Source organism: Dasypus novemcinctus, chromosome 13 (genome assembly GCF_030445035.2).
Source record: "Dasypus novemcinctus isolate mDasNov1 chromosome 13, mDasNov1.1.hap2, whole genome shotgun sequence".
NCBI lineage: Eukaryota > Metazoa > Chordata > Mammalia > Cingulata > Dasypodidae > Dasypus > Dasypus novemcinctus.
This window is the reverse complement of record NC_080685.1, coordinates 59,599,664-59,623,659: the sequence shown is the minus strand read 5'-3', so window position 1 is coordinate 59,623,659 and position 23,996 is coordinate 59,599,664. Positions and strand designations below refer to the sequence as shown.

The window sequence follows — 23,996 nt, the reverse complement described above, 5'->3', positions numbered from 1 at the left end:
ATTTGTACAGGGAAGGGATAAAATGGGAGCATAGGGATACCCTTGGGTGAGGCTTTGTGGGCTTGAAGGGGCTAGACATGGGAGGATGGGTAATATGGCCCAAGAAATTGGGGGGAGGGTGAGGGAACATATGAACATAGGAGACTGTCAGGTATGTGGTTGAGAGTATAATGTTAAGGAAACTTTTTCAAAAATATAATAGGGAAGGTGACCTGTTTACAATGCTTAAAGGGGAGAATGTGACAGAGGAGAGGCTTCTAGGGAGTGTGTGAGTGCTCATTTTGTGATAGTGGGTTATATCATTGGATGGAGACTGATATAATGAGAGTGAAGTATACCCACATCCTGGGGAGGACTGATGTTCTCAAATAGAGGGAATTGTATCTCTAGAGAGAAATGGTAGCTCCCAATGCATTAGGGCAGTTGAGCATGTCAAACCCTCAGCATTGTTGCGAGTATCTCTGAACACAGCCCCTCAAGCAATGAAGAGTGATTGTCACTGTGGGTCCATAGGGGAGGGGGAAAGAGGTATTGAATAGGTGGAATCAGTGTAACTGTAGGGCAATGGAAGTGTTCCACAAGATTATGCAAGGATGGACGTAGGACATGTTAAATTACACCAAAGTGTATAGGGGCCTATAGGCTAAAATGTAAATCTAAAACATAAGATAACAAAAAATTTAGAAAATTGTATAGTCTAAAATATAAACCACAATGTAAACCCAAGTGTAACCTTGTTTGAAAGCTATTGTCTCACTATCTGTACATCAGTTGCAGTAAATATAGTATGGACATGTAAAAAGATTATTGCTGGGAAAGGGACAAAGTGTCTGATGTTGAATATGTGGGAGTACCGTATATTGTATATATGAATTACTGTGGTCTAAAACTTTTGTGAAGACAAGCTTAATAATTAGAAAAAAAAAAAAAAAAGAAAAAGAAAGGACATAGACACTGAGGAAGAGATGGAAGAATTTGCCTTGCCAATGTGCATACAGGGCAACACTTATTACAGTGATGAAATGCAAAACTTCAAAAACAAAGATTTTTAATTTTTAAATTTTTTGATACCCCAATTTGTTTTTACTTTAATTTTTCTAAATTTGTATGTTTTCTATATCTAATCTTTAAACCCCTCACTATATGCCATTTTACTATTAATGGAACCTGGCAATATATTGGGCTTCATTTTTGGGGAGGTTTTGGACCACAGATGGGTTTGATGGTGGCAGGGGAGGAATACTGGTGTGGGGTATTATTGGTGGGGGGCGCATGGTTGGGAGGGAGTTCTCCAGGGCATATGAGTGGGGTACATAAAAATGTTTGGATATTTTCATAGTGGTTCAGTTGGGAACTATGGCTCAGGGAGTGCTGAGTTCCTGGCCAGGAGAGCTCTGTCGCATTCCCTAATGGAACAGCAACAACCCCCCAAGTGCAATAGCTAAGACCAATAAGGAAGGATGGTTCAACAATGAGCCCTTGATGCTAATGACTATGCTTGTGAGCCTGTGTGCCTGAAATAGAACTAGGCCTAGAGCTGCAGGGTGCCTAAGAGTTACCTTCTGGGAGCCTCCATGTTGCTCAAATGTGGCCAGTCTCGAAGCCCAACTTGGCATGTAAATGCATTGCCTTCCCCCCAGCATGGGACATGACTCCTGGGGATGAGCCTCCCTGGCATCGAGGGATTACTACCAAGTACCAGCTGATGATGTTGCTGGAGAATGACCTCGAATAAAAGGGTCAACTCAGACCAGCAGAATATCTCAGCCTACATGTAATATCAGCAGTTAAAAATGCTTTTTGACCTTGAATAAAAGGGGGAAATGGAAAGGACAAATGAGTTTATTTGGCTATGAGTCTCCAAGAAAGAGCCAGGAGGTCATCAGAGGGGTAGCCCTTATGCACACCTCAGCAGAGTCCCAGAGACAGTTAAAGTAGATACAACCCCAGATATTGATTCTTCTGAGGGTTACAGAGACCCATAGGTTCTATGGTCATGGCAGATCGACTTCAGTGTCATGTCAGTTGGCCCTACTTTGGAGTTTGTGGTCTTAAGTGTGATGGAGTTGGATTCAGATGTGATCTTTGTTCACAAGCCTCTCCTGTTACTTTTAACAGACCTGTGGTTGGCACTGGGGCTTAGTGTATACTTAGGGGACCTTAATCTCTGGACTGTCCATGTGATAGCCAGGCCCTAAGCCTCAACAAACTTGCAACTCCTACCCTCTGGTTTATTGGACTTACCCCAGTCAACTAACAGGGAGGTGAAGAAGGTCAACCACCACACCAGGGAGCCAAGAGTGCCTACAACTGCAAACAGGAGAATTGCATCCATCATCTAAGTGGAATTTAAGCACCCTCTCGATATAGAGGTGGAGTGGACATAACCATCCCAGGGTCCACAGAATGGAGATATAGAGTCTGGATTAGAGTGGACTTACTGATATTCTATTCTGGAACTATTGTGATTAGTAATGGAAGTAAATGTAGCACTGAGATGGAGAATTTGGCCATGGTAGCTACTGAGGGTGGGGAGTGGGAAGAAGAGATGTGATGTGGGGGCATTTTCAGGACTTGGAGTTGTTCTGGGTGGTACCGCAGAGACAGTTACTGGACATTGTATGTCCTCCCATGGCCCACTGGGTGGACTGGGGGAGAGTATAAACTATAATGGGGACTATTGACCATGTGGTGCAGCAGTGTTCAGAGATGTATTCACCAAGTGCAATGAATGTCCCATGATGATGGAGGAGGTTGTTGTTATGGGAGGAGTGGGGTGAGGGGTGGGGAGCTGTATGGGGACCTGATTTTTTTTAATGTAACCTTAAAAAAAATAAGGACAAAGAAATTTAAAAAAAGGTATATATAAAGGACAAAAAAAGGCATACTGTCAAAAATTTTTTAAATTTTATATATTTTTTATTTCAAAAATTTTTAAATATTTTATATTTTATTTGTTTTTTTTAAAAACTGTCATTATTATTTCATTTTCTTATTAATTATATTTGGTTATTTTGTTAGCTTCATTTTTGAAGAAGTTTTGGATCACAGAAGGGTTACAACTGTGGCAGAGGAGGATCATTGGTGTGGGGTGTCAGTGATGGGGGATGCATGGGAAGAGGTGAACCTGGGGCATAAATATAAGGCATATGAATGAGTTCAACTGTTCATGGGGCATTGTCACAGTGGGTAGAGATTTACACGATAACCAAAATAATATCCAATTCCAATCCTAGGGAGTTCTGCCACAGTCTCCAATGGGACAACAAGAATCTTCCAAGTATAGGGGCAGTGACAAGTGAAGGAGCATGGACCATTGATGGGCCCTTGATATCGATGATTGTACTTCTGAACCTTTTCATTTGAAATTGAAATTTAGCCTAGTAGTATAGGGTGCCTAAAAGTTACCTGCTGAGAGCCTCCCTGTTGCTCAAATGTGGCCTCTCTCTAAACCAAACTCAGCATAATAACGCACTTCCTTCCCACCATGGTGGGACATGACTCCTGGGGATGAGCCTCCCTGGCATCAAGGGATTACTACCTAGCATCAACTAGCAATGCAAATAGAAAAAGACCTTGACCAGAAGAGGGAAAAGGTAAGAACAAACTCATTTAAATGGCAAAGAGACTTCAAAGTGAGTTGGGAGGTCATTCCAGAGGTTATGCTTATGCACATCTCAGCAGGATCTCATTGAGGGCCAAAGTAAATATTGTCTCAAATAGTGGGGTGACTGAGGGCTCTAGAGACATTCAGACACTATAAGCTAGGCAGATAGCTCAGGAGTTTGGCACCTGCCAGTGGGCCGTACTTTGAAATTTGTGCTCTCAATTGTTAGAGTTGGACTCAGTTATGGTTTCCCTATACATGGCCCTTCTGCCCCTTCTATTTGAACTTATAGTTAGTACTAGAGTTGATAGTTGTATGTCCAGGAGACTTAAATCTTTGGAACCCTATATATCTTTATATGGCTGAAATAACTATTTCATTAAGTACAAAAGAAAAAGCATGACTGGTAAGAAAGCATGGCTTACTTGGCATAGTTTAGTTGACAGTGCTATTCCAGTGGTACATAAATAATAAGGATCTAAAAATCAGTGGTAACTTATATTCAATTAAACACAGTAACAATAAGAATATTAACAATGCTAACAATTAATTATACATACTTGTTACATGCCAGACAATGTTCTGAGGACTTTACATTCATTATGTCATTTAATCTTCACAAAAACCCCATGAGGTAAATACTAGCATTATCTCTAACTTATATGTAAGGAAACTTTGGCACAAATACATTAAATGACTTGCCCAAGGTAATAGCTAATAAATAGCAGACACAGAATTCCAATCTCGGCATTGTGCTTTCAGATTACATGCTGTCAGACTACATGCTCTTAATTATTATATTATATTGATCTTTGCAGTTACCTGGGTTGGTCCTCTATATTCCTGATTTTCCACACCAGCCCTTTCTAGCATTGTATCCATCACATTATTCAGCTGGACCACTTCTACTCTTTTATTAGGCTTCCTAAAAGATTAAGGTGGCATAATTTCATAATTAGTATTACACTAGGTCATCCTCAAATGGGATAAAGAATATAAAGTGTGAAAAAAACTGTATATGCTATGCAATATTAATGTTATTTTAAAGCTTTACACCTGGATCTACTGAACTAGTCAATAGTATATTTTCATTGGAAAAAGCAAGTGGAGGAAAATGCATATAGTATGATTCTCTTCCCCTTTTTTTGTGAAAGAAAATAAATCTTCTCTCCCAAAATATTCTATATATCTCTTGCATAGGTTTATAAGAACATGAAAAAAGATGAGTAGATATAAACCATGCTCTTAGTACTGGTTACTTCACAAAGTGAAAGGAGAAAAAGGGAGACAAGAAAAAAAAAAAAAAAGACTAGCAAAATGTAGAAAAACCAGTGGTTAAATGTAGAATATGAAAGTATTTTATAGTACATATTTACAAATACTTAAAAAATTGAATATGCAATTGAACAGGTGAAAACATGATTAGATGATGGGATTCTGTGCAACTATTGTCTTATTTTTCTGCTATAATTGTAATATTTTTGAACAATAAATTATCAAGAAAAACACATATATATATATATGTATGTAATTGTTTTTTATAAGAAACACCTTAGAAAATAAACTGTACTTACATGGATGGGAACAGCAATAGCCTGTTTTCACTATCTGTGAGCAGTGTAGTATATTTGCTATAATAAATAAGACATAAATGTTGTTTTAAGAAATTTTTCTGACTTCTTTATCGAATATAACATGATAAACTTACACCTTCTAGAATTGAGAAGCTAGGAGGCAGTAAAAAATGTTCACCATTTGCACATAGATCATACAAAATACCCACAGACATCTACAGACACAGAATTATATTGATCATATTTGAAACATATTTTTGGAAATGATCTTTAATCACTTTCCTCTGTTTGTTTCAATATGAAATTTTCCTTGATTCATACCCAGGTCAGCTAACAGGGCGGTGAAGATGGTCAACCACTACACCACGGGATTGATAGTGCCTTTCACTCCAAGCAGGAGAATGGCATCCATCAATCATGTGGGTTTAAGTCCTCTCTTGATATACAAGTGGAGTGGACATGACCATCCCAGGGTTCACAGGATGGAGGAATAAAACATGGATTAGAGGGTACTTACTTTTATTCTATTATAGAACTATTGTGACTAGTAATGGAAGAAACTGTAGCACTGATCTGGAGAAAGTGGCCATGGTAGTTGCTGAAGGCAGGGAGAGGGAAGAAGAGATGTGATGTGGGAGCATTTTTGGGACTTGGAGTTGTCCTAAATGATATTGCAGGGACAGATGCTGGACATTATATATCCTGCCATAACCAACTGAATGTACTGGGGGAGAGTGTAAACTATAACATAAACTATTATCCATGCGGTGCAGCAGTGCTCCAAAATGTATTTACCAAATGCAGTGAATGTACCACAATGATGAAAGAAGTTGTTGATGTGGGAGGGGTGAGATGGGGTGGGGTGTGGGGTATGTGAGAATCTTTTATATTTTTTAATGTAACATTTTTTTGTGATCTATGTATCTTCAAAAAATACAATAAAAAGAAAGAAACAAATTTTCAAAGGTGAAAGGATATTCTAACTATACTGTCAACAAAGTTAAGGGACTGATCAAGTTATAAAACAAGTTAGAAGCAGAAATGAGACTAGAACTAGAGCCTAGGTGTCCTGTTTCCTAGCCATATCTGCCCTCTGAAAGTGCTTGTTTATTTTACATCTAAATGAGTAGCACCATAAAACTGGTTCCATGAACCATGTGGTAATCTTGTAAATTCATTGTAATTTCTATATCATTCTTCTTCTCCTAGTTAATAAGAATTGCCTTTGGTTCTTCCCCCCTACTGGAACACAATTATTAATAAGTTCCAGTTTCAGAATTTAGGTCAATGAACACTCTCCAGGGAAAGCTAGAGGACAAACTGGGTGACTATGTAACTCAGTAAATTCAGGTGTGGCTGAGGATTATAGTTAAGAATATGAACATAAGAATGTTCTTTCAGGGTCTATAACAAAGGTATATCACCAATATAGGGTGCTAACATATGGGAAAAAATGCACCTAAAACATACTTCTATGTTTGTGTTGTTATAGGTATGTTTTCTCAATAGATAGAGGCTTACAGAGCAGCAAGCAAAGTATTAAACTTCTATCCTGGGGAAGATTCTAGACTAGAGGGTACTTCTTTACTTTGACTCTACGGTCACTGCTAAAGGTATTCCTAAAGGGACATAGTCAGGTATATTCGAAACAAAGCATCATTTTTTAAAAATTCAAAATTAAGTAGCAGGAAAATATAGAGAATACTATAATCACTAAATTCTTTTAAGACTTTTTCATTCATTTTTGGCATCATAAATTTATCTTCATCTTAATTTTACCAAAATAATCTTAAATTGTATTAGGATGGCTATCCCAAAAATTTCATCAATTCAGTGGAAATGAGTGTACCATTGTCCTCAATTTTCTCTGTGCATCTGGGAAGGAGGAGGCAGTTAAACTGGTCAGTTATTCAGTATATATATCATAATACTCACTCATCATAACACTCCAAACCTGAAACTCCTGTACTTGACACAATATGAAATTCTTCAGGAATCAAAGTATCTGTTAGTCTCTTTGGCTTAAAGTAGAAAAGAAAAGAAAGAATACATTGTAGATGAAAAAATTGAGTTGTATAAATCCTAACTTTTATGCCAAATGATATTATTTAATAAGTTGAGATATTTTAATTAGAGAAATAACATTATTTGTAATGTGGTTCATGGAAAGTGACAAAACATTTAGCAGAAAACACTTTTTAAAGAAGCCTCTTTGCCCTTAAATGCAATAAGAAATTTAAAATTTAGGGTGGCATCAAAAAGAATAATTCTACAATTTACATATACATTTCTGGGGGGAAAAGGCTATTCTCCTCTACTGAATTCTCAGGATTAAAGTAGATAACTGTGATTTGGAAAAGACTTAAATATCTTTGGATCTTTCCCTGTAAATTCCTTTTCTAGAATTAATTAGAAAATGCTATAAAGACTGATACGTGATGTAGAATGCAGCTATAGTAAAGTATTGATTTATATTTTGGGGAAATTATTTAAAAATAGAGGGAGAAAACATGGTTTGTCAACGACTTTATTTACCTGATGAGGCACAATGACACCATCTTGTGACTGTAATGAATGATCCTCACGTGGGGGACAAAGTGCATTCTCCCTAGTTTTTCCTTTAAAATATTTAACATCATATAGAAAAGAAATATCCCTAAAACATAAGAAAAATATCCTCAACAAAATATTAGCAAATCAAATCCAGCGTGTATAAAAGGAATTATTCTAATGATCCAAGGTTGGTTCAACACTTGAAAAACCAAAGTAATCAATCACATAAATGAGCTAAAGAAAAAATATGATTATATCAGATACAGAAAAAGCATCTAACAAAATACAACACCCACTCATGATAAAAACTCTGAGGAAACTAGGAATAGAAGGGAACCCTCCTCAACATGATAAAGAACATCTACAAAACATCTTTGGCCAACATCTTAAGTAATGGTTAGAAACTAGATATTGGAATTGGGAATAGGAATAGGATGCCCCCTCTCACCACTCCTATTCAACACTGTACTAGAAGCCCAGCTAAACCAGTAAGATAAGGGAAGGAATACAGATTAAGAAAGAAGAAATAAAACTGGTTTGTTTACAGATGATATGACTGTCTATGTAGAAAACCACAAAGAATCAATAACAACAACAAAAACTCATTGAACTAAAAAATGTTTATAGCAAAACTGTAGGACATAAGGTTAATACACAAAAGTCAGTTTCTTTCCTATATACCAGCAATGAAAACTTGCAACTTGAAATTAAAAACACTATTTACCATAGCACCAAGAAGAATGAAAAATAAGAAAAATATATTTACAAAATAATTTTTCAGCCTAGATACTGGATAAGAATGGGGCAGGTCCACATACATCCTTCTAGTGGATAAAAATGAGCACTTATTTCAGAAAAATTGATCTCTTCACCTCATACTTTACTAAGACTGAGGCATTAAATGTGAGATTCTCTCACATTGTTCTTCTCCTCCACCTGAAATTTCCCATTCCCATCATAATTTTTTCCCTTTTCTTCAATCTCAGGTTAAGATACGTTCCCAAGGGTATCCCCTCCACTTTAGTCCTTGATTCCATCTTTGCTGCATCCTCAGGGATCTTATTCCACCAACTATAACTTCTGTGTTTATATGTGTATATATATAGGTATTTATATATTTCCTTCCTCTTTGTCTATAACTCAAGTCTCTCCCCCTTCTTAAGAATCTTCCATGGAGTGTGAAATGTCCTCATAGTATCATGACCTAACTCTACTTCCTCTCATCAAATTTCTAGAAATTTCCCTGCAATCTGGTTTCTGACCATATCTTTCTTCTGCAACCATTCTCTAGAAAGCTGAGGGTGACTTCCTACTTCCAAGTTAAACAACTTATCAGTTTTTTATCTTTCACTACTTCTAGGAAATATTATCTAAGGGTTGAAACCCACTCTTTTTAAAAATATCCTCTTCTTATTTTTAGTTTCCTATCTGGCAAAGCAAATACCATATAATAGGTTAGCTTTAACAGTGGGAAATCATTGGTTCCCAGGTGTGAGGCTAGGAGATATCCAAATCAAGCATCATCAAGGTGAAGCTTTCTCCCAGGAGAGTGCGGCATTCTGGGGCTGGTGCTCATGAACCTTGGTCCTTGACTTTCCTGTCACATGGTAATACACATGGCTTCTATCTCTTCCAAGTTTCATTGGCTTTCAGCTTCTAGCTGCTCCCTCTGGCTTTCTCTCTCTGTGGCATTCCCTATAAAGCCTTCAGTATTAGGATTAAGACCCGTCATTATTTAGTTGAGCCACATCTTAACAAAAGTAACATCATCAAATGGTCATATTTACAATGAGTTAACACCCACAAGAATGGAGTAAGATTAAGAATATACTTTTCTGGGATACATATATCAAAGCCACCACAGTCTGCTCTCTGGATCCAAAAACACATATTCTTACTACATGCAAAATGCATTAATTCCATCACAACTTCCCAAAAGCTTTAAGTCATTACAGTAACAATGCTAAGTACCAACCCTCAAAATCAGTTATATGGATATAGTCTATCCTAGGGCACAATTCCCCTTTGCCTATGGACCTGTTAAACCTGGAAAATCAGTTATCTGCATCCAATACACCATGGAACATGGGATAGACATTCCCATGCCAGAAGGTAAAACAGAGATCATGGGTCCCAAACGAGTCAGAAATCCAGAAGACAAATACCACTAGATTTCAAGGTCAGAGTCACCTAAGGACTAATGATTTGTCCTTGAGGTCTATGGAGTGGCCATTCATCCTGTTCAAGCACTTGCATGGTGTCCAAGCCTTCTCCAAACACTGGAATGAAGGTTCCACCTTCTCTATGCATTGGGATGGCAGCCAGGCTCTTCGTGAATGTTGAGACACAGACCTGACCCTCTTTAAGCACTGGTTTGGTGGCCAGGCTTTCTGCAAATGTTGGGGCACAGGCCCAACCATGTACAAGCACTAGGGTGGCAGCACTCTCCATAAACATTGGGGCACAAGGTCCATTCCCCAAAACACCAGAGGAGATGGCCTGTCCCTCCAAATGCAGTGGTGAACCTTTCCTTCCCCCATACATGGGAGTGCCTGCTGGTTTTGGTCCAGTCCTGAGCATCCATGTTTCTGCTGAATCTTATGGCTCAAAGAGCAGAAGCAGCCTGCACAGTAGCCTGGTCCTGATCAAAAACTAACAGTGCTGGAGAGGATGTGGAGGAATAAGAACACTTGCTCATTACTGGTGGAGATGTAAAATGGTATGGATACTGAGGGAAAAAGTTTAGTAGTTCTTCAGAAAGTTAAGTACAGAATGATCATATATTCCAGCAACCCCACTTCTAGGTATATATCCAAAAGAATTGACTGTATGGACTCAGACATTTGTACACCAATGTTCATAGCAGCATTATTCACAATAACCAAAAGGCAAAAGCAACTAAAATGTCCATCAACACATGAACTGATAAACAAAATGTACATACAATGGAATATTATTCAACTGTGAAAAGGAGCAAATTCCTAATACATCCAACAACATGGATGAACCTTGAAGACATTATTTTGAGTGAAATGAGCAAGACACCAAAGGACAAATATTGTATGATCTCATTGATATAAAACAATTAGAATAACCAAATTCACAATCAGAAGCTATAATACAGGTTGTCAGAGTGGGGATAGGAACTAGAGAGTTAATTCTTAATTGGTACAGAGTTTCTGTTTGGGGTGATGGAAAAGTTTTAGTATTGTATAGTGGTCATGGTAACACAACACTGTAAATGTAACAAACATCACTGAATTGCATATCTGAACGTGGTTAAAAGGGACAATTTAAGGTGGTATATATGTTGCTAGACTAATTTTATTTTTTAAAAAAACCACATAGTATTGTACACAACAGTGAACCCTAATGTGAACTATGGATTATAGTCAATAGTATAATTATAATAATTTTTTTCATCAATTGTAACAAAGGTACCATACTTAGACAAAATGTTAAAAATGGGGATGGGTATTTGGGACCTCTGTATTTCCTGCATAATCTTCCTGAAAGCCTACAACTTCTCCCATAAAAATAAATAAAAAGATCTCCAAGAACAGTGAGAGAAATACTGGTGGAAAGGAAGACAGTAAGCCAGATGCTAAAATTTTCCTAAATCTTGGGGAACACATGAGAAGCCAGTAAGTAACTGAAACTGGTAAGGGTAGTGGGTAGTATAATTTGATAGCACGTGCTTTTGAGGACCTGGGGCTTTCATGAGGAAGAGAGGGGGGAAGAAAAAGATCTTGAAGTGATCATGAAAATTAAATAAGATAATTGGCCTAAATTTTTTGTTCTGGCACAGATATGCAAATGTGCTTCCAAGATCCCCCTCAAGGAAGGACTGGTCCTACCTGTTGGGAGTGCTGTCAGCAGATAGTCTTCAGCTAGGGTTGCTGGACAAAATACAGGATGTGCAGTAAAATTTGAATTGTAGATAAACATACATAATTTCTTAGTATAGTTAGGTCCTAAATATTGCATTTGATAAACTGGCAACCATACATTCAGCTGACAGCCCCTGCAGGGATTTCATCAGTGGTAAGGAGCTATCTTGCCAACACCTACTGACTAATGGAGGTAGAATTTTGAAGGCCATATTGACTCAACATAGGAAAATTTTCATGGACCATTTTAGCTCCATAGTACCCCATCCAGGTGGCTGAGGCTGTCAAATCTGAATCACAACTCAACTTTTGCCTCTATCCAATCCTTCTCTCTCCAACACAGAAATTGATTCTAATCTAAGGGCAATCCCTAATAAATATCCTGCACACTAAACTCAGTCTCAATCTGTTTTCCAGAAAATCCAGTCTGAGATAATTTGATGCCAGGAGTTATTTATTTATTTATTTATTTATTTTTCTCTCCTTCCCCCCTCCCCCCAGTTGTCTGTTCTCAGTGTCTATTTTGCTGCATGTTCTTCTTTGTCTGCTTCTGTTGTCAGCAGCACGGGAACCTGTGTTTCTTTCTGTTGCATCATCTTGTTGTGTCAGCTCTGTGTGTGTGCAGCGCCATTCTTGGGCAGGCTGAACTTTCTTTCATGCTGGGCGGCTCTCCTTATGGGGCGCACTCCTTGTGCGTAGGGCTCCCCTACGTGGGGACACCCCTGCATGGCAGGGCACTCCTTGCACACATCAGCACTGTACATGGGCCAGCTCCACACAGGTCAAGGAGGCCCAGGGTTTGAACCGTGGACTCCATGTGCTAGACGGATGCCCTAACCACTGGGCCAAGTCCGCTTCCCAGGAGTTTTTTAGAAAGCAGGTGATATGCTAGGGTTTTGGAGTTGGATCACTCACTGCCCAGCTAGCAATAAGGACACATCATTTGTGGTGAATCACAGATAGCCTCTGGCACAAAGTAGCAATTTAAATGTTAAAAATTTCCCCAGGAGTGAATTGGATCAGTGTTCCCGTGGAAGAGTTTGCACTAGCTGGTGCAGTGTATCATGCATTTGAAAAATATAGTGAAAACAGTAACTAGAAAATAATAACTTTTTCTGGTATATTGGTTAACTACTGCTGTGTAACAAATTGCCCCAAAACTGGGTTAATACAACAATAATCATTTATTATATCTCACAGTTTCTGTGGGCCAGGAATCCAGGAGCAACTTGGCTAGGTTGTCCTGGCCTAGGGTTTCTCATAAAGTTGCAGTCATATGATGGTCCAGGGTTTCAATCATCTAAATGTTTGACTGGAGTTGGAAGATCCACTTTCAAGATGGCTCACTATCTGCTGATAGTTGATACTAGCTATTTGTTGGTATGAGACTTTAGAACCTTATCATCTGGACCTTCACACCAGGTTACTTGAATGTCCTCATGTCATGGCAACTGGTTTCCCCCAGAGCAAATGATTAAAAGACTCAGGGACATGGAAATGTTGAGGCGGATATACTCTATAAGGCCAGAAAATGCACCAGATGATTATGTTTCATGGGAAGGCCTGGAGGACACATGAAAGCTACCAGAAGTTACTAAAAGGGACTGACAAAAGGGACACCAGCATCATATAAGAGATTTAGTGGTAGCTCTCCTTTAAAAGGCCAGGGCAGACAGTAGGAGAGACCATTACAAAACTAGGCTCACTGATAACAATGGAGAGATCAGATGGTGCTTAACCATAAGAAGCCAGGTGAAGGCATATGTATTATAGTAATGAGTGGCATAATCAGAGTGGGAGGCATGGAGGCCTGCTCCACAAAGAGTTATCAATGATTAACAGAATACAGTATCCCTTGGGCAAAATAGATTGGTAGACAAGAAGGAAACAACTCAATTTGTGTCATCAGAAGAAATAAATAATGGATGATCAAGATGCTGTGAACAGTAACTCTAACATAAAGTCAAATCCCTGATGTTGGTTCCAGACCTGAGCCAGTTTGCAGACACAGAACCCACTAATTAAGGTGGAGCCTGGGTCATGGGAAGAAAGGACCCAGCAACATCACAGCAAATGCACACAGTAATGATTTCCCCAGTCCTCTCTCCAAAGATCCTACAGACTTTAATCACGTGACTGTACAATGTAGAAAGGGACATATACAACATTTCAAAGATTATTAGACCTGAGGTGAAGCTGGCATTGATATCCAGAGAATTTAAACACCATCATGGTGCCTGTTGCAATAGGAATATTTGGGAGCCAGGAACTAAAGGGGATCAGGACCAACATCAGGCTCACAGTGGGTCTTTTGAGTCCATATTCACACCTAATGGTCATTTACCCAGTCACAGATGCATAATTGTGGTAGAACTACTTAGAGGTGGACATAGTCCCCAAATTAGATCATTGATCTGTGGGGTAAAAGCTATCATAATGGGGAAGACCAATGGAAGTTTCTGAAACTGCCTCCCACTACTGCCAAGATAGTAAATCAAAATAAAATAACGTGGGAAGCTGATGTAGCTCAGGTGACTGGGCTCCCATCTACCACATGGAAGGTTGTTGGTTCTGATCCCAGTGACTCCTAAAGAAGAGAGTGAGCTGGCATGACAAGTGGGCACAGCCAAGTTGACACAAGAGACACAAGAAGAAAAACATAATGAGACCCAACAAAGCAGGGAGCAGAGGCTCCCGGTGCCCCTAAAGAAGACTGTGGACTGATGCAGCCAGCAGGTGTGACAAGTTGACGCAACAATATGACACAAAAGATGATGCAACAAGAGATGCGGCGGGTGGGGGGAGACATAAAGAGAAACACAACAAAAGCGGGGAGTGGAGATGGCTCTAACGATTAGGCCCCTCCTCCCACATCTGAGTTACTGGGTTCGACTTCTCATTCCTTCTAAAGAAACAAGGAAGATGAACAGACAGGGCAAGTGAAAAACAACAAGGAGGTGGGAAGAAATAAATAAATAAAAGAAATCTTTCTGAAAAAAAAAAAATAACATATTCTAAGGAGGCAATGGCAGAAATTAGGACCTAAAGTATGCAGGGGCAATGGTCTCTGTTTTATCTCCATTTAATTCTTCTTTATGGCCCCTGGAGAAAGCAGACAAACCCTAGAGAATAAAAGCAGATGGAGGCAAATTCAACAGACTAGTTCTAAAGGCAGCCACAATTCCAAGTGTGTTATCTTTGTAAAAAATTATGACTTTGGGTTTTTGGTATGCAGTCACTGAGTTGGTAAATGCCTTCTTTTCTATCTGTGTCAGAAAAGATACTTAGAAAGAGTTCACATTCACTAGTCTGAAGCGATCCGACAGATCTGAACATCCCATAGGAAATCACATTGATTTACTACATCAATAATGTTATGCTCATTGTAGTTACAGAACATTTCATCACCCTAAAAAGTGACCCATTAGCAGTCATTTCCCTCTACCCCTCCCATCAGTCCTGGGCAATCACTAATCTACTTCTTATCTCAATGGATTTGCCTATTCTGGACATTTCATATAAATGGAACATGTGGTCTTTTGTGACTGCCTTATTTCACTTAGTGTAATGTTTTCAAGACTCATCCACATTGGAGCATGTACTCATACTACATTCCTTTTTACGGATGAGTAGCATTCCATTGTATGGACATACATTTTCTTTATCCATTCATCAGTTAATGGATATTTGGATAGTTTCCGCCTTTTGGTTTTTCAAATAGTAGTAGCCTATGAATGTATGTTCATAGAAACAGAATGCTGCTATTAATATACATATATGTTTTTGTGTGGACATATTTTCATTCCTCTTTGGTATGTATCTAGGAGTAGAATTGCTGGGTCATAAGGTATCTCTATGTTGAATTTTTGAGGAACTAAAAATTATTTTCCAAAGTTATTAAACCACTTTGCATTCCCATCACCAATGCATGAGGATTCCAATTTTTCTACATGCTAGTCAACCACTTGTTATTCTCTAATTTTTCTTTATACTCATCCTAGTAAGTGTAAAGTGGTATCTCATTTGGTTTTGATTTGTGTTTTCTTAATGACCAATGATGTTGAGCCTCTTTTCATGTACTTATTGGCCATATGTATATCTTCTTTTGACAAAAGAAGGGGTAATCCTCTTATGACAACCTCAGAAGTAGTTTCACTGGGAGTCAGTACTATCCTGTTCTGGGAGTTATTACTGAAGGCCCTGCCTCTTATCTGCTCCTTTAGCCCTTCCAACAATTTTGTAAATACCCAATTTCCTGTATTCAATCCTTTCCTGCTTAAGATATCTAGAATGTTATTTCTTGTATTAAACCTTTGACTTATAGAGCTCAAAAACATTACTCAGTGGAGCTTGACTTGGTTGGTTTTTCCTTTATGTTGTGCTCTGGAGAGATGAAATTACTGGGAAGTTAACTCTTATTAATTATAGTAATTTGTGTATATTTATGATCGCTTTCTATTGCTACCATGACAAAGTACCACAAGCACAGTGGCTTAAGAAACACAAATTTTTTATCATCCAGTTTTGTGGTTCAGAAGTACAACATGGGTCTCACCAGGCTAATATCAATGTGTTGACAGGGTGCTAGGAAAGGAACTGTTCGCTTGCTCATTTGCGTCATTGGCAGAATTCAGTTCTAAGACTGAAATCCTATCTCCTTGGTGGTTGTCACTGAAAACCGTTCCCAGTTTCTAGTAGCCAACTGTAATTCCTTGGCTCAAGGCCATCTCATGCTTTGAATTTCCCCTTACCCATCTCCTCCTCCTTTTGTGTCACCCTCCAGCGATATCTTCAGCCCCCTCCACCACTTTTAAGGACTTTTAAGATAAGGCCTATCCTGATAATGTAGGAAAATCTTCCCCATCTCAAGTCCTTAATCTTGATTACATTTGCAAAGTCCTTTTTGCCATGTGAGATAACATTCACAGGGTCAAGGGATTATTGTGTGGACATCTATGGAGGCCCAATATTCTGCTTACCACAATAGAGAATTTTTAAAAATTCCAAGCCAGAAGTTATAAGACATTAGGTTTTTATGTCATTTTACTGCCACATTCAAATATAGCTCATTACTTTTTCAAAGCACTTCAAAATGTCTCATACGTACTAATCATTAACAACCATGATCTGAAGGCATGATAAAATGCTTTATTCCACTAAAGCCCCAGGACACTAAAGTCACTAGTCCATGTTTCAGATGCTTTTTCCAGTTGAATAATAAGAACTTAAATTTAAATAACACCTTACAGTTTTACAAGTGTTCTGGTATTCATTATCTAATTTATATTTTAACTATCCCTGGGAGGTACACAAAATGGAGCAAGTACTTCTGTTTTACAGATGAGAAAATGAAACTTCAGAAAGATCAGCCTTCCCAGGTATGGTAATTTTAAACATTTATTTCTGATGAAGTGAAATTTAAGTACGTAACACACATAGTAAATTCATAAATCGACTCTAATTAACAAATTAGCAGGTCACAATCCTCACCAGGAAATGCTGACATTTAGAATATGTTTAGGAATGATACAAAAAGAACAAGTAGTATCTGCTAACTTCATCTGAAATAGTTTAAAAGTTAAGGATTCACTTTGAGGAGAGCTACCTGTTAAACACTTGTTCCCTGAGGTTTTCCATATCCTTAAACTACATTACTTAGTTCTTTCCTCTCAGATAAACCAAAAAAAAGATACACATACAGATAAAAGGGGCACAAACGAAAAAAAAATTTTTTGAGGTACCAGGGCCTGGGGATTGAACCTGGGTCCGCACATGTGGGAAGCCAGTGCTTAACCACAGAGCCAAATTGGCTCCCTTAAGTTATTTTTTAATTTGTTTGCTTGTTGTTATTTTTTTTAGGAAGTACTAGGAACCGAACCTGTGACCTCCCATGTGAGAAGCAGACACTCAACCACTTGAGCTGCTCCCACAAATGGTAGTCTATCTGTTTGATCTTGTCCATTTTAGTAGGGCGTAACAGGTGTATAAGAGTATAGGAACAAGTACATGCAATATCTTTGCATTCAAAAAACAAATCAGAAATATGAGGAAAGAGTATCCATAACCATTGATTGATAATAATCGTATGCAAAAAGGTGACCCTTTGTCCTCTTCTGACTATATCCTGATTTATCAAAGATCCTGCAAGCTCTAAAATCTTGAATTTATGATTTTTCTAATCCTACCCCTCCCAAGGAAATCCTACAGAAAGAGAAAATGATATGTACACCTTTCCTGACTCTTTTCAAATGCATTTAACCCATTATTCTCCTTCTTTACCTTCCAGCTCCTGTTAGGGAGACAGGATGGTCAATCAGGTATTTGAACTTGTTCCTTCGAACAGGGTGATGCCAGACATTGTCAGTAGGGCGCAGAAGACTACCCTGAGAAAAGCAAAAAACATGAATATACAACAGTAAGTATGCTAGGGAAATGAAATAGATTCTTAATAGTTTTGAGTATTTATATTAAGTGTATTTGGATGCCCTATGAAAAAGATAGCATAATTCTTCCCTGGGGAGAAAGACTGAAACTAGAACAATTATACAGTTTAAAAAAAAAACCATTTTGGTAAATACACATAAAAACAGGTTAATGGAAATATAAAGCATTTGCACTAGAAAGATACATCCATGCTGTCTTGATTTGCCAAAGGGGTGCCAATGCAAAGCACCAGAAATCTATTGGCTTTATAATGGGGATTTGAGGTAAAAGCTTATAGTTCCAAGGCCATGAAAAGTCCAGCTCAAGACACCATAAAAGGTGCTTTCTTCCCAAAGTCACCTGCCACATGTGGAAGCAAGATGGCAGTCCATCTCTGCCTAATCTCTCTTTCCCCCTCAGGGCTTCCTCTCTGTGGCTCAGCTGCTCCTCTTTCTGATTTTCGCTGTAAGTTGGCATAAAGCCTGTCTCTTAGGGTTTCCCATATCAGTCTTGGCTGTTCTGCTCTCTTCCAAATTTCAGTTGTAAGCTCTCAGGCAAATGACTCATGCCTGAGGCCTTAACTGTTTGAGACTTCTTTCTGTCACATGGCAGGATAAAAAATGACATATGTCTCCCCTCCTCTGTCTGAGTGTCCATTTATATTAGACCCAGCAAGGGGGTGAGGACTCAACAGTGTTTAATAAAAAGCCCTACAGCAGGGATTCTTAACAAGGGGTCCATGAGCTTGAATTTAAATTAAAAAAACAACAACAATATTCTTGGGGGACATGTTGGTGCAGGTGTAATATGTTTATTAAATAATACACGGTATACTGTGGACTTAGTAAGGGGTCTATGGTTTTTACCTGACTGGCAAAGGGATCCATGGAAAAAAAAGGTATGAACCCCTTCCCTACAGCAATCTTAACAGGTATTCTAATAAAAGGCCCCTCAGTTGGATTTGATGCAATCAAAGGGTATTACATCCAGAGGAACAGATTAGTTTACAAACATAATCTTTCTCTTTTTGAGATTGATAAAATAATCTCAGACTGCCACAGATGCAAATGATTTTTATTTTCAGTCTAGGATATTACCATTAAAATATTATTTTAAGAATAGCTGGAGTATATAATATACGTTCAATAACTACTTATTGAATCGAATAGCAAAAAGATAAATGTTTACAAGTACTTTACATACATAAATACACACCTTTGGTGATTTAATTTTCTTAGGAGGCAGTAAATTTTCAGGACACGCACCAGCACTAGATGCATAGGTCAGAGAGAGAAGAACTTCCTCAGGGATGAACTCATTCTGAAGGGATGTAGGAAGGGGTTTTGAGCCATCCACCAATTTTTTTCTCTCCCTTAGTTCAGGAAGTCCTACAAAAGTAAGAAAGTAACCAGATAGAAAAGCTCCTATTCTAGTTTTCAGGATCATTAGATGGAGCTTCTATCAATCCCATCTATATGTTTCTAACAGAGAAACATTGCTTCCAGTTCCCAAGAAGAGTAACAAAAAATATTTAAAACCCTAAAAATCATCTAGCCAAGAAAAACAAAATCAAATTACTGGTCTACTCACACTTACATGTGACACACTTTCAGACACTCAGGTACAAAGATGAACCTCCACAGTATTTCCTATATAAGTTCAAAGGTGAGAAGGACTGCATAAAGTTGGGGCATTTATAGAGTAGATGGGATATGAGCTGGGTTTCAAAGTTAAGTGTAGAATTTTGGTAGATGAAAATGGAGAGAGAATTTTCTGAGTAAAGTGGAACAATCTTAGCAAATTGGTGGAATAAATACAGTAGAAACTGTTCTCAGTCTGACTAAAGCAGAGAAGTTATAAAGATGGGTAGTAGGGTTTAATAGGGGAAGAGACCTCCTATGAAGTCATTGCTTTTAAAGAACTCTCCATTAATCTCCACCACTCACATAACATTCAGAAAATTACCCGAATTTCTGTAAGAAGGTATCATTCTTTGAACAATCAAAACCTTTAAAGTCCTCACTACCAAATATCTCCTGAGTGCTTGGAATGTAGTCAGAATATTAGAGGAAACGGAGGGGGAAAAAGAGGGTGAGGAGTGGGTTAACACAATTTCCCCAAAAAAAAGGGTGAAGGTTTAAAGTAATGGATATTAGGAAGCGGACTTGGCTCAATGGATAGGGCGTCTGCCTACCAAATGGGAGGTCCCGAGTTCAAACCCTGGGCCTCCTTGACCCATGTGGAGCTGGCCCATGGGCAGTGCTGATGCGCACAAGGAGTGCCCTGCCACGCCGGGGTGTCCCCCACATAGGGGAGCCCCACGTGCAAGGAATGCACCCTGTAAGGAGAGCTGCCCAGTGCGAAAGAAAGTGCAGCCTGCCCAAGAATGGTGCTGCACACACGGAGAGCCGACACAACAAGATGACACAACAAAAAGAAACAGATTCCTGGTGCCGCTGATAAGGATAGAAGTGGTCACAGAAGAACATGCAGCAAATGCACACAGAGAGCAGACAACTGGGGGGTGGGGGGAGAGTAGGGAGAGAAATAAAAATAAATAAAGAATTAATTTAAAAAAGAAATGGATATTAAAACAAGTCTAGTTGATTCTTATTCTAGTACAGATTTGCATTTATCTGTAAGTGAATGAAAAAAACCTAAAGAATGATCTCATTTAGAAGAATTACTAATATCTGGTAAAATTAGTATGTTGTACAAAATCACATGTCATTCTCTTAAGTCTACTGTTTTTTAAAGTACCAAAAGTGTTGTGTAATACAACTATTAATTACTTAAAATAGGGTGAGTTTAAAATAATATGAAACTCAGCAGCCTTTGGGAAAAAAAGTTAAAGCACAGTCCATGAGCAATGAAACAAGGACTCTGACTCAAAATTCTGCAATAGGAATGGTTTTTAGTTTTATTTAAATAAGCATGTTAGAAAATTTTAGCTAAATATTCTAGTATCTCGCATTAAGAAAAACGGCGACTGAATTGTGATTTCTATCTACGGTCATGATTATTTATATTTGCGGGATTCTTGAAGAAGTTTACCTCTTGTCTCTTCCTTGGCTGCAGATACTTTTGATTTTTTGCCCTCTAGCGTTGGCACAGAGTTTAGTGGCGTAGTGGGCGTTTTTGGGAAAGACATAACAAATAACGGTTTCTATAATTTTTTAGTAATTTGAAATATTCCTCCGGAAAGCAAACCTAGAAATACGTCAGCGGTATACTGGGATTTGTCAGGGATGTCACACTGTCCTGTAGGGGGGGAAACAGAGCGAAAAAGAGAGACATTAATTAAATGTTTGAGTTAAAATCGGGGTATAGAATTGATTCAGCTGGGTTTTTCTGCCTTGGGCAGGCTTCTGTGTTCTCTCGGGCCATCGACTTAACTAGGAAGCCCGAGGGTCCATTGGGTCAGCGCCGGGGCCGGGTAAGACACGGGCGGCCCACCTCAGCTGCCCGGGCACCCTCGGGGGGCGCCCACGCTCGAGCGGCTCAGCTCGCGCTCTCGGCCTCCCCCACAGGCAGGACCCTCACACACGCCAGCGCTACGAACTCGGTAACTGGGCAAGGTTAGCACCGTTTCTTGTCAAAAGTGATGGGAAACGGACACCTGCAATCCGAAGCCACAAATTGTGTTTCCCGCCAGGCATCACTCTCCTCACGTTTCCCCTGAACGCTCAGTGTTGTCATGGAAACCCAGGACCGCAAGCCCTAGCAACTATCAATAGGGACTGCCTTTGGCAGTGCCGGCGGAGGGAGAGGGCTAAGAAATCCCTACAATCTCTCGCAGTTTGGATATTTTGTTTTTCTTTTTTCTTTTACGTTGCAGCATATGTTCAATGGCTATAGAAAATAAAAATCTCTAAACAGGCCGTTCTGACGGAATCCGAAAGTGCCTGATCCCTGGCTTCGGGCTGCGGGCCGGCGCCAGTACGCAGGCGCGCGATGGCTGGCTGGGTTCCTGGGGCGCAGTTTCCTTCTCTTCTTGGGAAGCGCGACCGGGTATGAGTAAGGATCTGTTAAGAGTTGTTTCTATCGTTCTAATACCTCGTTTTTGTTGTTCCTTTGCATAATTTTCTAAAAGTCCATTTCAGGGGGAAATTGGGTAATACAAAATTCCGGGTTTCCATCAACTGAGGCTTTTTTGAGGGTGCTACCCTTATCTCGATTTTGACTTCCCGGGACCCTTCAACATCGCCTTCGCCCAGCCCCGAGGGCATTCCTGAGTCGAATTTTTTGGTACCGGAGGAAGAAGAGAAGGAATCCACTTTAGGTGGACCCAACCCCAAGAAAATCATTTGGTCTTTTCGCCCATAAAACTGCTGTCAGGTTGACGATAAGCTCATTCGCACTCAGGAACTAAGACCACCTGGGAGCATTTTGTATTGAGACAGACTATTAATGCCAAAATGCTAGTGGAACTCCAGTGTATCGATGCCCCTAGTCTAGCAGATTTGAAGCTGAAAGAAAATTTGGCTATCTTGTTCAGTCATATTCCTAGTATAACACGCGTTACCTGGCACAAACGCCTTCAATAAGTAGTGACAGAAAGTCAAGTGGACAGTTGTGTTGTTTTTTTATTGATAGTTAAGGCCCTAGTTTCAAGTAATATGAAAGAGAAATAATTGGCCAGGTGTTCAAAACAAGAGATACTGGTGGCCCATTTTAATTGTCCTGGTCAAACTACCTTGAGTGTCTGAGCATTTTATTCTTCAGTTTATCTCTTATTGCCCTAACTTTTCTCTAGATTTTCAGAGAACTGAAACAAATACGTATAGCTCTACATAGTTGATCTTAAAGAATGGCAACCATCAAAACGCATGAGGGGAAAAAGCAATACATAAGTAGATGGAAGGTAGTTTCACCCCAAGTTTATTGCCTGCCTTTCTTCCTCCACACTGCATTGGATTTATGACTCCATGTTAGTTTGGAACCATAACCACCATACTGAACTTCAGAGGTCTCAAAGCTCCAGTGTCACTTCAAATGTGGTTTATCAAACCTGCAAGTACTACAAGAAAAAAGGTAACTAATTCACCTTTCATATTCTACCTAGTTTGAAAAAAATCTAAGTCGGGTATTGAAAGAGGAGATGGAAACAATGAACATATTCAAGAGATACACAGAAAGTGAAATCTATAGGATTTGGAAGTGATTGGATCTGTAGTGTGAAGAATAAGATAAAGATTACTTCTTATTTACCATTCTCTGCAACTGCGTAGTGATCCTGCCAGTTATTGAGCCTGGGAACAGAAGAGGACAGGATTGGAGGAGGGTTTTGGAGAATGTTCAGTTCCTGACATGTGAGTTTGCAATACCTTTGAGACATCTGGTTGGAAATGAGAGGCATTTGGTTAACATACATAGTCTGAAGCTCACAAAGCTAGGTTAAAGTCATAGAAGAATCTGAGGTAGTAACCATGAGATTAGATGAGAATATAAATGAAAGCATTACAATAAGGTCATCACTACTGATGAATACAATTGTAATTTTTGGGAAATTCCCCAAATTCCTGTGGTATTTTTTAGTTACACCAAGGGGACCCTAAAATGGAATACAGTAATATACAAGTGAGGCATTTCAGAGGGAGAATTCTCATCTCCACTTCAGGCAGACAGTGTCTCCTGGGGAACTCAGCAAGGGTTTTCATCAGAGCCCCTGGTTTGCAGCCTGTCCTACGGAATTTGGGCTTGTGCATCCCCATGGTCATGTGAGACAATTTTATAAATTCTCATCCTGTGTACAGATATCTCTGGTCGATTCTATTTCCCTCGATAACCCTGACTAATGCACCCCTCTCCGCTAATCTTGCAGTGCAGTGGACAGTGGGTTTATCAAGACCAGAAACCACTATAAAGTACTTCTTGACTGTTACTATTTTAGAAATGTCTATGAGACAACACCGCTGTGGCATTTGTGAAAAGAATATTGCAACATGG

General features: G+C 39.1%; 1 protein-coding gene and 1 long non-coding RNA gene across 2 annotated transcripts in view; one reads left to right on the top strand and one right to left on the bottom strand.

Moving 5' to 3' along the window:
- Window positions 1–21,957, bottom strand: part of AXDND1 (axonemal dynein light chain domain containing 1) — a 177,363-nt gene extending 155,406 nt beyond the window's left edge. Inside the window, exons 1-8 of the mRNA XM_058274806.2 lie at window positions 21,667–21,957; window positions 21,102–21,308; window positions 19,263–19,435; window positions 17,904–18,007; window positions 7,717–7,837; window positions 7,117–7,202; window positions 5,182–5,238; window positions 4,430–4,532 (exon numbers count right to left, since the gene is read on the bottom strand). Coding sequence (XP_058130789.1) covers window positions 4,430–4,532; window positions 5,182–5,238; window positions 7,117–7,202; window positions 7,717–7,837; window positions 17,904–18,007; window positions 19,263–19,435; window positions 21,102–21,198 — 741 coding nt within the window. The 5' untranslated portion in view covers window positions 21,199–21,308; window positions 21,667–21,957. The remainder of the gene's footprint in view (window positions 1–4,429; window positions 4,533–5,181; window positions 5,239–7,116; window positions 7,203–7,716; window positions 7,838–17,903; window positions 18,008–19,262; window positions 19,436–21,101; window positions 21,309–21,666) is intronic.
- Window positions 21,958–21,982: 25 nt separating this feature from the next.
- LOC131273054 (uncharacterized) overlaps window positions 21,983–23,996 on the top strand; it is a 53,837-nt gene continuing 51,823 nt past the window's right edge. The window contains exons 1-2 of the long non-coding RNA XR_009180161.2: window positions 21,983–22,058; window positions 22,804–23,081. This is a non-coding gene — a long non-coding RNA (uncharacterized lncRNA). The remainder of the gene's footprint in view (window positions 22,059–22,803; window positions 23,082–23,996) is intronic.